This window comes from Lontra canadensis, unplaced genomic scaffold (genome assembly GCF_010015895.1).
Source record: "Lontra canadensis isolate GAN:19392208 unplaced genomic scaffold, GSC_riverotter_1.0 scaffold128, whole genome shotgun sequence".
Classification (NCBI taxonomy): domain Eukaryota; kingdom Metazoa; phylum Chordata; class Mammalia; order Carnivora; family Mustelidae; genus Lontra; species Lontra canadensis.
This window is the reverse complement of record NW_022631122.1, coordinates 3,811,580-3,825,584: the sequence shown is the minus strand read 5'-3', so window position 1 is coordinate 3,825,584 and position 14,005 is coordinate 3,811,580. Positions and strand designations below refer to the sequence as shown.

Sequence of the window (14,005 nt, the reverse complement as noted above, 5' to 3'; positions counted from 1 at the left end):
TGGGGATACCCACATTTTATTTATTTATTTATTCTTCAATTGATGGACATTTGGGTTGTTTTCACTTCCTAGCAGTTTGGAATAATGCTTGCTATGAAAATCCATGTACGACTTTTTGTTTGGGTGTGTTTTCACTTCTCCTGGGTTTACACCTAGGAGTGAAACTGCTGGGTCATGTGATACCTTCACGTTTAACATTCTGAGGAACTGCCAGACTTCTCCGAAGGGCCTGTACCTTTTGATGTCCCTACTAGCAACGTACTGGTGTTTTATCTTTCTGTATCTGTGCCAACCCTTGTAACTGTTCTTGTCGGTTTATCTGTCTGATTGTAGCCATCCTAGGAGGCATGAAGTGGTATTCCTGGGAGTGTGTGTGTGTATTTAAAGATTTTATTTATTTATTTGAGAGAGAGCGAGCACAAGAGAGCATAGGAGTGGGGATGGTGGGGTTGGGTGGGGCAGAAGCAGACTCCCAGCTGAGCAGGGAAGCAGGATGCCAGGCTTAATCAATCCCAGGACCCTGGGATCATGACCCAAACGGAAGGCAGACACTTAACTGAATGAGCCACCCAGGTACCCTGGGAGTACATATTTTTTAAATGGAAAATATATTTTAATCTGTTGGTTACTTTCTAGGAAAGGAAGACAGTATGAAGATGTAATGTGCATCACCCTTAGGTTTGCCTCTCTCCTTATTTAATAATAAAAAAAGTATTAAATATCTCCTATATATCAAATCATTCTGTGAAGCCTTAAAAGCAGAAGTAGTCAAGAAAGTGTCCTGCAAAGATTCCCAGTTTATGTGAGAGAGATGTGGAAGTGGTTGGTTACTGTGGGCCTTGCACACACTGAGATGTGTGCTGCCTGGGAAAACGTGAGCTGAAATTAATAGAAAAGAGAATGAGTGGAACACTGTAAATGCTGCGCGTATTTCTGGTCAAGTCACAAATGACACAGAGAGACCCGGGGCCAGAGTTAACGACTCTTTCTGCTTCGGCTGCAGACAAGGCATTGCACGACACGGTGAGTGGGGAAGTCAGAGACTGCCACACCCTTGTAGAAGCAAAAGAATTTCTGCTTTAGAGAGCTTTAGTTTCACACAAGTTAAGGAAGCAGAGGGCTGAGGAGAGAAGGTAGGTCCAAGGTGCCAACTGCAGCAGAGACGTCAAAGGAGATGAAAGTTAGAAGTTACTGGACTGGGCAACTGTGACGTTTCTCGTGACTTTGGAAAGAGCATGTTTTATTTAACACAACAGGTAAGATCAGAATTAAAGATCAGAATTTTATTTATCAGAACAGGTAAGAATCAGAAGTAAACACCTCTTGATATCTCTAGATTCACAGTACTGAAGTTTATAAAATACCGTCAGCTGGACTGGATCTCTCTCCTGCCCCAGGAGGAGACACGATGCCATTTCGGAGAGGAGCCCACACACACCCTGTGAGGCTAGATTCGCGGACAGTATCCTCGCGGACTAACTGTACCGGTGACAGCGTCTGCTCTGAAGGGTGAGCTTCTTGAGAAAAGAAGCACATCTTAATTCCGTGGGTTTCCCAACCGAGTAACGAGTGTGGATTTTACGGTGGATGCTTAATGACTAATCTTTGAATGCATCATCTGCAGTGACTTTACAGAGAATGAAAAGTTAGGACTGAGAGCCGTCAAGGTTATCACTCTGCCTCCGTTTACCAGATCCATAAACAAACCAACCCACCCGAGGTAGCGGATGTGGAGGAACTGGGCCAGGCAGGACGTACTCACAAACAGCAAGGGCGTTTTCTCCTCAGCCCCACAAGTGCCTCTTCTGACTTTTTCCTTTGTCTTGGAATTCAACAATTGTTTAAACAAGCTTTAATAACAATACTAAACTGAAACAGTCTGGCGAAGTATAATTCAGATCTCTGGAGGCGATTAGTTGGAAGACAGAGTCCCAGTCTACCTCGGACAAGAATATTTAGAAAATAAAACATGAAAATGAAACAAATATATGGAACTCTGGGTGCCAAGTTTCTGAATATCAGAATGTTGCCACTGAGAGAAATGTCTTCTGTTTGTTTGGGGCTGTCTGTCCAGATGCCTGCTTCGGTCACCGACAGCTAATTAACAGCGATGTGCCGAGGAGGCGCACCATCTCTATGCACACAAGGCACTTAAGCAAATCTGGCCACAACGCAGCTGTCAGCTGGTTCCTTCTTCCAAATTAGGCCTCATTTACAAATATTTAAAAGTAAAACCTATATTGAAAAATGTTCAGGTTTCAGGTAAATCAAGACTTTTTCACCAGGGAAGGATGGGGAAATGTAGCATAACAAGGCTTCCTGAAGCTCTCTGGCCGTTAGCTACACACACATCCATCCACACAATTGGCCAGGCACCATTTTGGGGGCAGCCGCCTTACGTAAGAAACAGTGCGAAGGCACAGCAACAGACAGATGAGGAAGATGGGACCCTGACTACAACTGGCAGGGTGGTTCTCACAGTTGACAAGTGTGAGGAACCCTTCTGAGTTAGAAATGCCATGGGTTCCATTTGCCTCCCATACTGCAGGATGACAGAGATAAATAACCATGTGACGCGACTCTACCAACCGTGGGCCACAGCCTGGGAAACACTGAGTAGTCACTGAAATACAACAGGTGTATGAGTACCGGAAACCTAAAGAAGAAAGGTCTGGGCCAGATGCTACCAATCATGGTCAATGCCATTAACCAGAGGCCAGCGCCATGTGTACCAAGTGCAGAAAGAATGTCAAAACACGTATCAGTATTTTCCACCACATCCCGTAGACAGTGACAGCAACACCAAGCATACTGTCTTCTTGTGTGAACATATCGTTCTTACCATATAAATAAACTGCTTAAGAGATATAAACCGGGTTACAAAACATCTCCCCCGTCCTTCTGCCCCGTTACAGAATCTGATATCACAGATAAGTCGGCCCTTGTCTTGGTGCTGTTCTTCAACAACTGTTTCTTTCTCACTCATACCGAGAGACAACTTAAAGACCGAACTATGTGGCTACACTGGAAACATTCAGAGTGCTTCCTATAGGCCAGACAGAACGCCAAGTCCCGAGTACAAACATGGTAACACACCTGTTTGCCTGTTAGTCTCTTTTCCAAAAGGTAACCTCTAAGACCGAGATTTTTCCATAAGCAGATGATAAGCTGGTTCTCTGTACTATCAACACTCTTCTTACCCGACTCTGCGACTAGGCTTGGCCAGATTCTGATTCTTAGCAGAATTAGGAGACAGAAAAGGAAGCAACAACAGTGTTGAGACGTTAATAATTTGAGTTTTAAAGAGACCAATGAAGATGATTATAAGCCCCTCTCTCCGCATTTTGCCCTATGGAATCTTTGAGCTAGTATGAGCAAGACGCAGGACTGGCAACAGACTGGATGGGTAGGAGAGGGAAGAAATTTTGTTTAGCAAGTGGCTGGAAGTGAGGAAGATAGAGGAAGGTAGACACTCTGCTCTTACATATCCATGTTTTTGGGAGGGAGAAGTTACCAAAAAACTCTGGCTCTAACCCCATTTATGATTCTTCAGCTAGAAACCAAACTTAGTCTTTTGTCCACACGATCTCTAGTATCCCTAGATCATGGACACCACGGGTATTCAACATCCAAAATTCGGGGGGACTACAAGGCACATGGAACATGGGGCAATGGAAGGTCAGAGGAAAGGCCAGGGCTGTCCAGGTAATTCTTCGTTCCTGCCACGAAGCCTGGGACTCCTTGTGAGCATCTGAACTACACCCACACTGTGTTCCCATCAGTCTGAAAATAGAGCTGTACATATTTCCAGCAGAGAGGGAACTGCCTTTTGTTTTTGGCAGCGTTTCTCCAACTGTTTATATCTGAACATCCTAATAATACAGGCTCAGGGTTACACCCAGCCTTCCCAGCCATTGCTCATATTTACTTCCTCTGCAACTGTCTCAGGAGATCCAGCCAGAGTTATAAGCTGAACGAAAGGAAGCAAAAACCCACCATCCGGACAGAGAAGCCAATACTTGAGTCAAATCTTTTCAGGGAATCGGATTGCAACTGGGCAGATGTGCGCAGTTGTCCTCAGTCCTGAGCCTCCTTGCATCTTTCGTTTGACGCAAGGTCGAACTGTCTTAGAGAAAGCAAACTTATGAAGGATGGGAGTATTTCTCGGGAAAATGACACTAGACTTAAATTACTCCTCTGAGTTTAGCTAATGAGGTCATGTGGTCTGCCCAAACATCATGGATAGGGATGGGACGGTCCTCTGTAAATATGTTCATTCAGTGTGCACAAAACATGGCGGCAAATCTTTTAAGGATTCACCAGACACTTTTATAATCACTAGCTATAAAGTATGTTCTCAATAAACTATCAATAACATGAAGAATCATATTATTACTAGTAGGCAATATTTTTCCAGGTACCTATAGTTATAAAATTAGTAAAACAGAAATGCGACTTGGACTAAAATCAGTTTACATCAGAAATCAATCCTCGATTCTGATGCCCTTCTTTCTGGTATGCTAGTTTTGCAGAAAGTTTCAGATAGGTAGTGTCCTCTTGTGTTAACATGCGTCTCGGGAATACTCACCATGAGTTTAGCTACTGAGCTACGTTAGGTGAAAACTTCCATCATTCACCAGCTTGTGAGTTCCCTACTAGCTTTTCGAAGGACGCTGACAAAAACAGGCATGTTGGTACCAATGGGTTCCTGCCAAGAATAAAATTCTTCCATTTCCCATTTTGAGCATGTAATTCATAGTAACCAACCTCTTATCACAGGAGCAAGAAGTTATACACACAAAGAGGGCGGGGTCAAGGGAATGTCATATAGTGAGGAAGAGCGATGAGTGTGCGTGTACTGGGCTGGGGGCTGGAGGCATAAGTGACCAAGGAATACTGTTAACTTATGCCTTATTATTCAGCAAAGAATTCGGAAAGGAGATAAAATTTCAGGGTTGTTGGAGGCCGATGATGGGAAGCCAGAGCTGAACTAAGGACAAAGACTGAAAACGTATGCAGCTTTAGGGAAATCTTAAGGGAAGGCCTTGACGCAGGAGAGCTACCATGAAACAAACTCTACAGAACTGGCCAAGGGAAAAAGATCAGATTGCAGCACAAGCCAAAAAAAGCATGGCTATATAACCGGGACGAGAATGGTGTAGCTAATCTGCGGCGAATTACTGGGATGCCGATGGAAGGCCTGCGTCGTAAATGTGGAATCCCACAGCAGCGGGCCCACAGTCTAAATTTTGTGTTTACTGTCCTCCTCCATCTCTGTGTTCTTACGCCAACCTTCCAGCACATTAACTACAGCCTACGTACCATGATGCGTGGGAATCCCTACTTAGAAGTCCTAAAAGAGTAATTCATTCCATTAACAGAACTTCTTGAGCATTTAATACATATTAGGAATATTGTTTTCAGTACTTAGAAATGGTGAAGAAATGAAAAAATTATGAACTCATTTGTATAAAAGAGCAAATTTCTACAGACAAAAGTGGAGTGAGAACACACACATGACCACTTGAGGACAGAATGGCCTATGTACCCACATACAATAGTTTTTTTAAAAACACAGATTAATGATTCCGAAGTTCAAAGTGAAAGATAATTGGAGAATACTTCTGAATGATTAAAAAAAAAAAAAAAGAATTATGGAAAAAATCTGCAAAAAATCGTGCACCAAAATAAATTTATATGAGGTCATGAATCTGCCCTATGTGTTATGGAAGGAATTCTTGCCCTGGGAAAGAAGCAATCGACAAGAGTTTCTAAGACTATTTCCACTAGGGAAGTCTAGAGGCGCCTGAGTGGCTCAGTCAGTTAAGCGTCTGATTCTTGATCTCAGTGCCGTGAGTTCAAGCCCCATGATGGAGCCTACTTAAATAAATAAATACATAATAACATAGAAAAGAAACACATCTGTATTTATATGAAAACTGATTCACACATACATATTCATGTGCACTGCTGACTGAAGAGGAGGTCTACGATAGCAAGAAAACGCATGAAGTTTGAAAACAATCAGAGCGGGGTTTGCATCCTATTACCTGTTACACATGAGCTGTGAGACCTTCGGAAAATTACTGACTATTCCCTGTCTGTTTTTCCATATGTAAAATGGGACAAACACTAGGAATGTAGAAATGAAAAGCCTGGATCTCATATCCATCCACCTCTTCCCACTTCGGGACCACAGAACCAAGTTACGTGTCTCGGGGCTGCCATAATGGCGGCCTAGCTCATTCCCACACGACCAGAAGGATCTCTTCAAAACGTGATTTGAGAAGTAACATATCCGAACAGAGCCAATTCCTCATGGCCATCAAGGCCCTGCTTTTCTCTCCCACTTACGACTCTTTGGATACTGCTCCCCCGCCTGCTCAGTGTGCCCCCATCATGGTGGCCCAGCCACTGCTTCCTGAGGACCTCAGGGTCTTTGCATTTACTGTTCCTTCTCGCCAGAACACTTTCCTTTGGCAGCGCGGGCATCCTTCTATCCTTTGGAGATCAGCTGTTTAAATGGCAACACCTCAGAAACACTTTTTATCTAAAACAGGCCTTCTGATTATTTCCTATATAGCCCATTGTTTATTCCTGTCAAGTAACTTACAGTAATCCCTACTTTTTAATTTCTCTGTTTATTGTCTGTCTTTGAGCAAGAGAAAGATTTTAAAGAATCATGTACCCCTTGGATTTAGCGCCATCGCTGGCATCGAACGTGCCATTAATAACATTTTAATGTACAGCTCTCAAGAATGTCACCTTCTTCTCTAAAGCAAAAAAATTAACAAAAAACTTAGTTATCTTATTTCAAACACACTATTTTCAGGACTCCAATTGTAACGAATGCCTATTTTCTGAGAAGTGACGTTTTCTCTACTAAAACACCTTCATTATACAGTTGGCAGCATGGTACCAAAAAAAAAAAAAAAAAAAAAGAATACAAGCAAATTCACCTAAAAAACTAATTATCCTTCATTAGTTGTGGGCTTGTGGGAAAAAAAGAAAATCACATCTTCGTCAGTCAAGTACTTCATACTCCTCACTTGGCTCTAGAGATCAGGGGAAGACTTGGGCTCTTCATGTGAGAGTGCGTGGGGGCAGGTGTGTGGACAGAACAGCTGCTGCCTGAGCAGAAAGTCTCAAATGAAATAACGTACGTGGAAATGTTTCGTTAAACTGTAAAACAGCATCTCTGGGGCCAGTAAGCCCACACTGATTTAGCTCCACTTGTAAAGGCTTTCCTTCCTGGCTACAGTGCAGGGTACTGTGCGTTTTAGCATTATTTTAAATATGCGATACTCCCTGTGACACCCAGACTGGGATGCTCTTACCCTCCCTCCTTTTATCGCTTCTTTCTCTTTCCTTAGACAAGTAAAATCTAAGATCATCAAGAGTCAAGAGTATAAAGGTCCTAAAAACTGAGCTCTCCTAAATAATATTTCTTTGAGGACAAAAATTTTAAAACACCACTGTGTTTTCATAGAGGTAATCACATTTCGGAGGAACTAAAATTGATTACATCTTGGAACATGTTCAAAAGGCCAAGTTCCAAACTGCTCTCAGCTTAGGCCTGGCAAGTCGGACAAGCACCTGGCCGTAATCAGAAGGGACAGGGACACCACTCTGTCACAAATCACGACTCCTACCTGGCCCCTCATCCACGGTGTATGACACTGGTTTCTGTGACTAGCCTTCTAGACCCATTTCTGGGCCTCAATGGACCAGTGAAAAAGTTTAGGAAGTCTCAAGTAATAAACTGAATTGATAAACCGATAACACAGTTCCAAAATCTCCTTGACCAGGGCGACACATTACCAATCCGCCCACACCCCACCGGCTTTATACTCTCCCAAGTTCAGGTACTGAGGTTCTTTGGCATCTGTGAAGCACTTGGTCGACTTCCAATTTCCCCTGCCTTTGCCAGAAAATCGCTAAACTTCCAAAAAGTGTTCCTGGAGTCGTCCAACATTCCCAGACTCCCATCTTATGGCTGGAAGAGTCCTTACTAATTTTAGATTCAAGGACGCCCTCTGTGAGCAATTAGCCGTTCGGAGTCTCCACCCCCATCCTGCTTAGACACCGACATCACTGACGCCAAGCAAACAAATACAGCTACCAACAGAGTCCACGAAAAGCGGTCAAACCAAGGCGGGAGCACCACTCTGCAACTTAATAAACAGGCTGGAGACCCCTCCAAAGGGAAAAAGTGTCCTTCATGCCCCTACAGAGTTACAAGAGACAGCAGAAGACAAGAGAGAGGAAAGATTCAGAGAAAAGGCAGGAAGGAGACCAACAGAGAGCGATGCCCAGACAGGTGGGGCTGGAGCAGGGGAGGGTGAGCGGGCGGGGATAACAGGGATAGAGGGACAGACAGAGGCATCTTAGGAAAGAGCAACTCTGAAGATGAATTTCTCCCGCTGTGATTTTCAGGAGTATGAGGTTCTCCTGAGCTTAAGAACGCATGTTAAAGCAAACAAAATGATGTCTCAACCGTTTAAGTGCGGCTTAAGACTGATTGTTAAGCCCCGCACCATAGTCTCTGTTCAGATACTCTTTCGAGAACCTTAGAATCATCAACCTCGCCCCTCTGTTCCTGACTTTTCACACATCCTCTCAGCCCTTTTCCCCAGACAGGGCAGCCAGGCACTCAGTCACCGGATGCGAAGAGATAAAGGCGCTTGGGAGCTGTGGGCTCTGGGAGGTGTGGCCCCTTACCTTCAGCAACACCACATCCACTGTCCTGTCCACCTTGGAGATGTCACACAGACTGTAGCGCCTCTTGTGCCGCTCATACATTTTTGTTCAAACTGACTCCCCCAAGTCCAGAGTTCCAAATTTCGCACGCTGAGCTGGAGATCTGTGCCTTCCAAACTCCTCTCTCTATAAAACCCTCAAAGGGTCCAAAATTGATTAAAAAGAAACCAAGTGGAATCCAATTCCTTGAATGGATGAAAGACTTTCTGGTGACTTCAGAGCACCGGGGTGATAAATTTGTAATTCATAATATAAACAGCAAGTGCCTCCTGATGTTCTACTTTATGCAGATCCCGAGTGAAAGAGAAGCGTGCAGTGTTTCCATCACTGGCGACAACTCCAGTAGAAAATTAAGAATGAACAGGCTACACATAATGGCCGACGCACGTGGGGGGAAAACCCAAAGCAGGCAATAAAAATCCAGTCTGCACTTTGTCAGGAAAAATGAAAGAGAGAAAAAGGTAAAACAACTCTATTTCAAAGGGACGGCATGAAAACATTCTCATTTTCTCATTAAATTCTCTTCCTGCTTACAAAAAGAAAAAAGAGAGAGAGAGAGAGAGAAGAGAGAAGGAAGGTAAATTTTTTCCTTTATAGAAAAAAAACCCAAACCAAAAACCAGTAGAAGCTTGGAGATTCTGTTCAAAGTAGAGTCCATGGAGTCGGCCTCTTGCTCACCAGACAGTGGGGCTTGGTTCTGATTTCAGCTGAAAATCTCTACTGACAGCAGAGGAAAGGCGAAAAGAAAGACCACTCCTCCTGCTCTCCTCCCTCCTCCCTCCTTGGGCGCTGGCCCTTCCCTACCCCAGCCCCCCTTCTCCCTCACCCTCAGGAACGTCACTACTTGCCCTTTCAGCTCCGCACCAGCAGCCTTGGAGGCTTGAAAACCTAATTGCAGTGGGAACATGATTCATCCACAGACGGAGAAGAGAAAAACAAGGCTTCCTTTTCCAACCCACTTCCTCCTCCTCCTCCTCCTCCTCCTCACACTGTCCCCTATGAAAAAGGCTCTGTCAGGCACTGCAAGATGCAACTCGAACGCTTTGATGTCCGAGCAGCGCGATAATAAAAGGGGGAGGATGTCATCCTAAACATCACGAGCAAGTACAACATACTTATCTATTCCACGAAGTATAGAAAATGGAAACTACCCAAGGCGCACACGCAGCTCCCTGCCAAATGCAAGCCCATGATTTAATATGAGAAAAATGTTAGCCAAGTATTTCAGGGCTATGTCTCTAGAATCCAGAAGTGGCTACAAAAGTGCCTGATATGGTTTAAAAATCTTTCAAGAATGGTTCATTCTTTTGGCCTTTTTTTTGCGGGGGGGGGGGGGCAAAGGGTCGACGGGGCAGAAAATGAGTGACAGAAGGGGCTTTAAAGACAATTCAAGAAAAAAGGAGCAGAATGAATGGGTCCATGTGTCAATACTTCTGAGCGAGGAGGGTCACCTAGGCTGGGACCACTTCCCCCTTCAGGGCTTTCACGGGCACTGGTTGAGCCTCTGCCTGGCTCTGTCACTTCATTGTTGCTGAGACGCCCTCCCCCGCAGTCCTACCCTGTGCCACAGCCTCCGGGCAGCCTACTCCAGCATTATCCTTACTTCAGACACCCTCTCGGCTTGGTTGGTAAGTGGTCTGGGAGGGGGAAAAGAAGGAACTGAGGGAAGCAAAAAGGGGGGAAAAGAGTGGAGAAAGCAAAGAATAAGATCTTATCCTTTAGGAGCGTTAGGCTGCCACTATTTTCCTCAAGGGGCTAGGGGAGTCCTCAGCCAGACCTGAAGAGGGTGAGTGAGGGTCTTCAGATACCACACAAGAGAGGAAGAAAAGAGATTTCAAACAGTTCAAAACAGAGTATTGCCAACAGAGGTGGTAACAAGGTTTTTCAGGAGTTTTATGAAAGGGGTGGAGAAGGTCTGATGAGTCACCATTTCCTCAGGCCAGGCGTTCATGTTGCTAACCAGCCAAAGGAGGGAAGTGCAGCAAACCCTATGAGAAAGCAAGACCTTTCCTCACCTACCACTACACTGCGGCCCTAGCTGTGCCCAATGCGGAGCCCCGATCCCCACCCCTGTGTCATCCAAGGCAGGTGGACCGCCTCCCCCTCCCCACATGCTCCCCCGTGAGCCCTGGCTCTGTGATATTACCAACACTAACAGTGAAACAGATGTTGCTTTTCACTAGAGTGAGCATGGAAAACAGTAGAAACGGGATGATTAGAGAAAGATTAAAAAGTTGTAAATAAAGTTGTTGCTCAGACTTAATAAAAGGGTGGGAACCTGGCCAGGACCTTACAAATACTTTGAGACTTTGAGGTCCACAGCACAAATGCGAAGACCCCTCAGGCTTTAGGATTTGGGAAAATGGCTAGTTTTATCACCTCTTCTGTATGAACTTTCATCAAGCTGTAATTCAGAAACCCCCTCCTCTCCGTATGAATATAAGGCCAGCTCCCCTCTGTCCTCCACATGGTTTATTCCTCCTGCCACTCCCTTCTGTTTTAATTAGAAGCAAATGTTTCCTGCTTGCAAGGTTCCCAGGCATCTCTCAGGGGACCAGAGATGCTCAGTCACCAGAGAGGCTTCCGACTCCCAACCCCATCTAAGTGCTCACTGACTTAAATGCACACAATCTGTATTGCCTTAACAGATACTCTGCGCCTTGCAGGGAAGGCAAACAAATAACAAGGTCTCTGTCCTCAAGACGTTATGGAATTAAAGAGAAACCAGCTTCAAAATCATGCAATTGCCTGAAATGTTTTGAGACCTAACTAACCTTTTTATTTCTGGCAATCTGCTGACTTTGTGCCAGAGGCTGGAAATCTAGGTTTCCTCCTCCTTCTGCACACAGAAACCTACTACAAAGATTTAGAACTGTCCTTCTATGTTGTTTCTTCTAGGATGAACACTCTGGATAGGGAACAAATACTCGTGGTGGGGAGGGAAGGGGGCGCACGTCTGTTCTGCTTTCCCCTCTGGATCCGCTCAGCACTTTCCACAGAAGACAGAATCCGCAGTCCTGTGCTTTGGCTGCTGCTGTGACAATTCCAAGCTTTTATCAAAAACATCTGGAACCACTGAACAGTTATTCTGTTAGGAGTTTGAAACACAGCAACCAATCGTTTTATATCCAAACCAGAGTTAAGAGCTACAAATTTTTGTTTTGAGAAAATCCTCCCTTCTCTTAAATTTTGGGAACTTATAGTAAAATATACTTATTTCCAGCCCCTTACCACCACAGTAGTTATTTACAAGATTAATTGTATCTCCCTTTTGTGTCCTCCATCCCACTCTCAATCCACAAAAGGAGTCCCAAATTCTTCAAGAGAAGCAACCAGTCCTTTACTCTGTTCATACCACAGGACCAACAAAAGTTCTTAAAGATTCCAGAATATTTTATGCATTGTAATTTAATTACAGCATTTCTGTTCACAGATTAAATTTTCCCTTCATTTACTTAATTACAAGATCTAACACCTTATCCAAATTATTTAAGTAATTCTTATGGGTCAGGTGTCTTCAGCTCCTTTCACTTAGGTAGAGCAGAGCCCAGTCTCAAGGCCCCACAGTCAAATTTCTGAATTAGGACACCACCTAGTGGGGATGCTAATGACCCAAACAGAACACCGAAAGCCAGTAAGCACCAGTAAGCACCGAGGGAGGTGAGGGGAGGGGGGAGGGGGGAGGAGTCTACTTCTACTAAGTATTTTCCCTATAACCCCAAAGTGAACATATAGCATCAGCGTGAGACTGGGCACGGCTAACCGATCCCTCCCAACAGTCAGCTCGGTCCCTGCAAGAACACAAGGTACCAGGGTGAAAATCAAGGGTTCTTTCTGTTCCTTGGTGTGCTGCTGCCTCCCTGAGCAATGTGGGATGGCGACTTGGCCTCTCCGGACCCGGGTTTCCAGAACTGAAATATGACAGGGGATGAGTACGATAGGAAGCTCCTTCTTGATTGGATACGGTCAGCTGATACTTAGAAATCATCACCTGCCATATAGCTCAGAGGATGTGGGCAGATGCAGAGGAGAAAGAAAAAGGAATTGAGAAATTCTCTCAAAATCAGCTGCAGAGAACATACAGTGGATTCTTGCATCACTATGTTCTCCTCCTCCACTTTTCACGTGTAATCAGAAGGAAGGAAAGGTCTACCACAGTTAATTTTCATTTATCTGTGATTTCATTAACTTCAAAACAGTGAGTCACCCAGAATTACCCGTTTGTTGGTGGCAAAATTTATTAGAACACAGATAAAACACCTCCACCTGGGCAATTCTTGCCTGCTTGGAATAACAGAGTCCTTCATGTATGACAGCTGACTGGGACGAGAGAGAAGGAAATTATTGACAGTGCTGTAAAAGCACTATTTCCCTCTGGGATTTCCTTTTTAATTTCAACTGAGGTGTTGGAGCACCACTGGTCCAGGAGAGGGAGGCCTCCTGTCCTCGTCCCCCAGGCTTTTCTCCAACAGATCTGGGGATTCCAAGAAGGTGAAGAGACCTCGGAGAAGAGGGAGGCCGGCAGGCAGCCCCGTAGCAGTTCCAGTTCGCCTGGCGTGGGTGGCAGCAGAGCAGCGCCCCCACTTGAAGCCCTTAGTGTCTTCGCAGGAAGAGACCCTAAGACCATACAGCCGGTGGCAGCAGATTCTCTGCCCCCAATTAACAATGGCAAAAAGAAACTAAGATGGAAGAATATAAGAAAAATAGTCACAAAGCTTTAAAAATGTCTCTTCACAAACTTCTGCTCCTCCGGGGAGACAGTTCTCAGCAGGAACAAGTCCACAAATGTTGACTTTTACTAAATCTGCCACCAGCCTGGTGAAATTAAAGGACTGGGAAGAGCGAGAGATGGCAGAATGATAACTGCGGGTGGAAAAGTAGTGACAGGACAGCTTCTTCTGCGGCAACAGTGATTAGTAACAATGTGTCCTGAGTACCTGCTGTTTGCCAGGCGCGTCACCTGCCGTCTCCTTGACTCCTCCTCAGGAGCTTGAAGGTTCTCGCCCACTTGGCAGCCAAGCAAGGAAGGGGTGGACTCCGAGCCGCAGCCAGTGGTGTCAGGTCGTACAGCTAACAACGTGAGCCTCCCTTAACCCTCAACTCTGTAAATCCTCTTTCCTTTCATTATGCATCTTATTTTGCCCTGAGCAATCCCCCATAGTTAAAGAAATACAACTATCGTTGAAAAAACATAAGTTCAAATTTGAGGAAAGAGAGGCGCCTGCGTGGCTCAGTGGGTTAAAAG

General features: G+C 44.8%; 1 protein-coding gene across 11 annotated transcripts in view; it reads right to left on the bottom strand.

Moving 5' to 3' along the window:
- The window catches only part of AKAP13 (A-kinase anchoring protein 13), a 313,801-nt gene that overhangs the window by 103,344 nt on the left and 196,452 nt on the right, over positions 1 to 14,005 (bottom strand). The window contains exon 1 of one of the 11 annotated variants that reach the window (XM_032842367.1): positions 8,722 to 9,253. The exons of the other annotated variants lie outside the window; for them this stretch is intronic. Within the exon in view, the coding sequence (XP_032698258.1) occupies positions 8,722 to 8,802 (81 nt within the window). The 5' untranslated portion in view covers positions 8,803 to 9,253. Of the gene's footprint in view, positions 1 to 8,721; positions 9,254 to 14,005 lie in introns of those variants that run through there. 11 annotated transcript variants of the gene reach the window in all.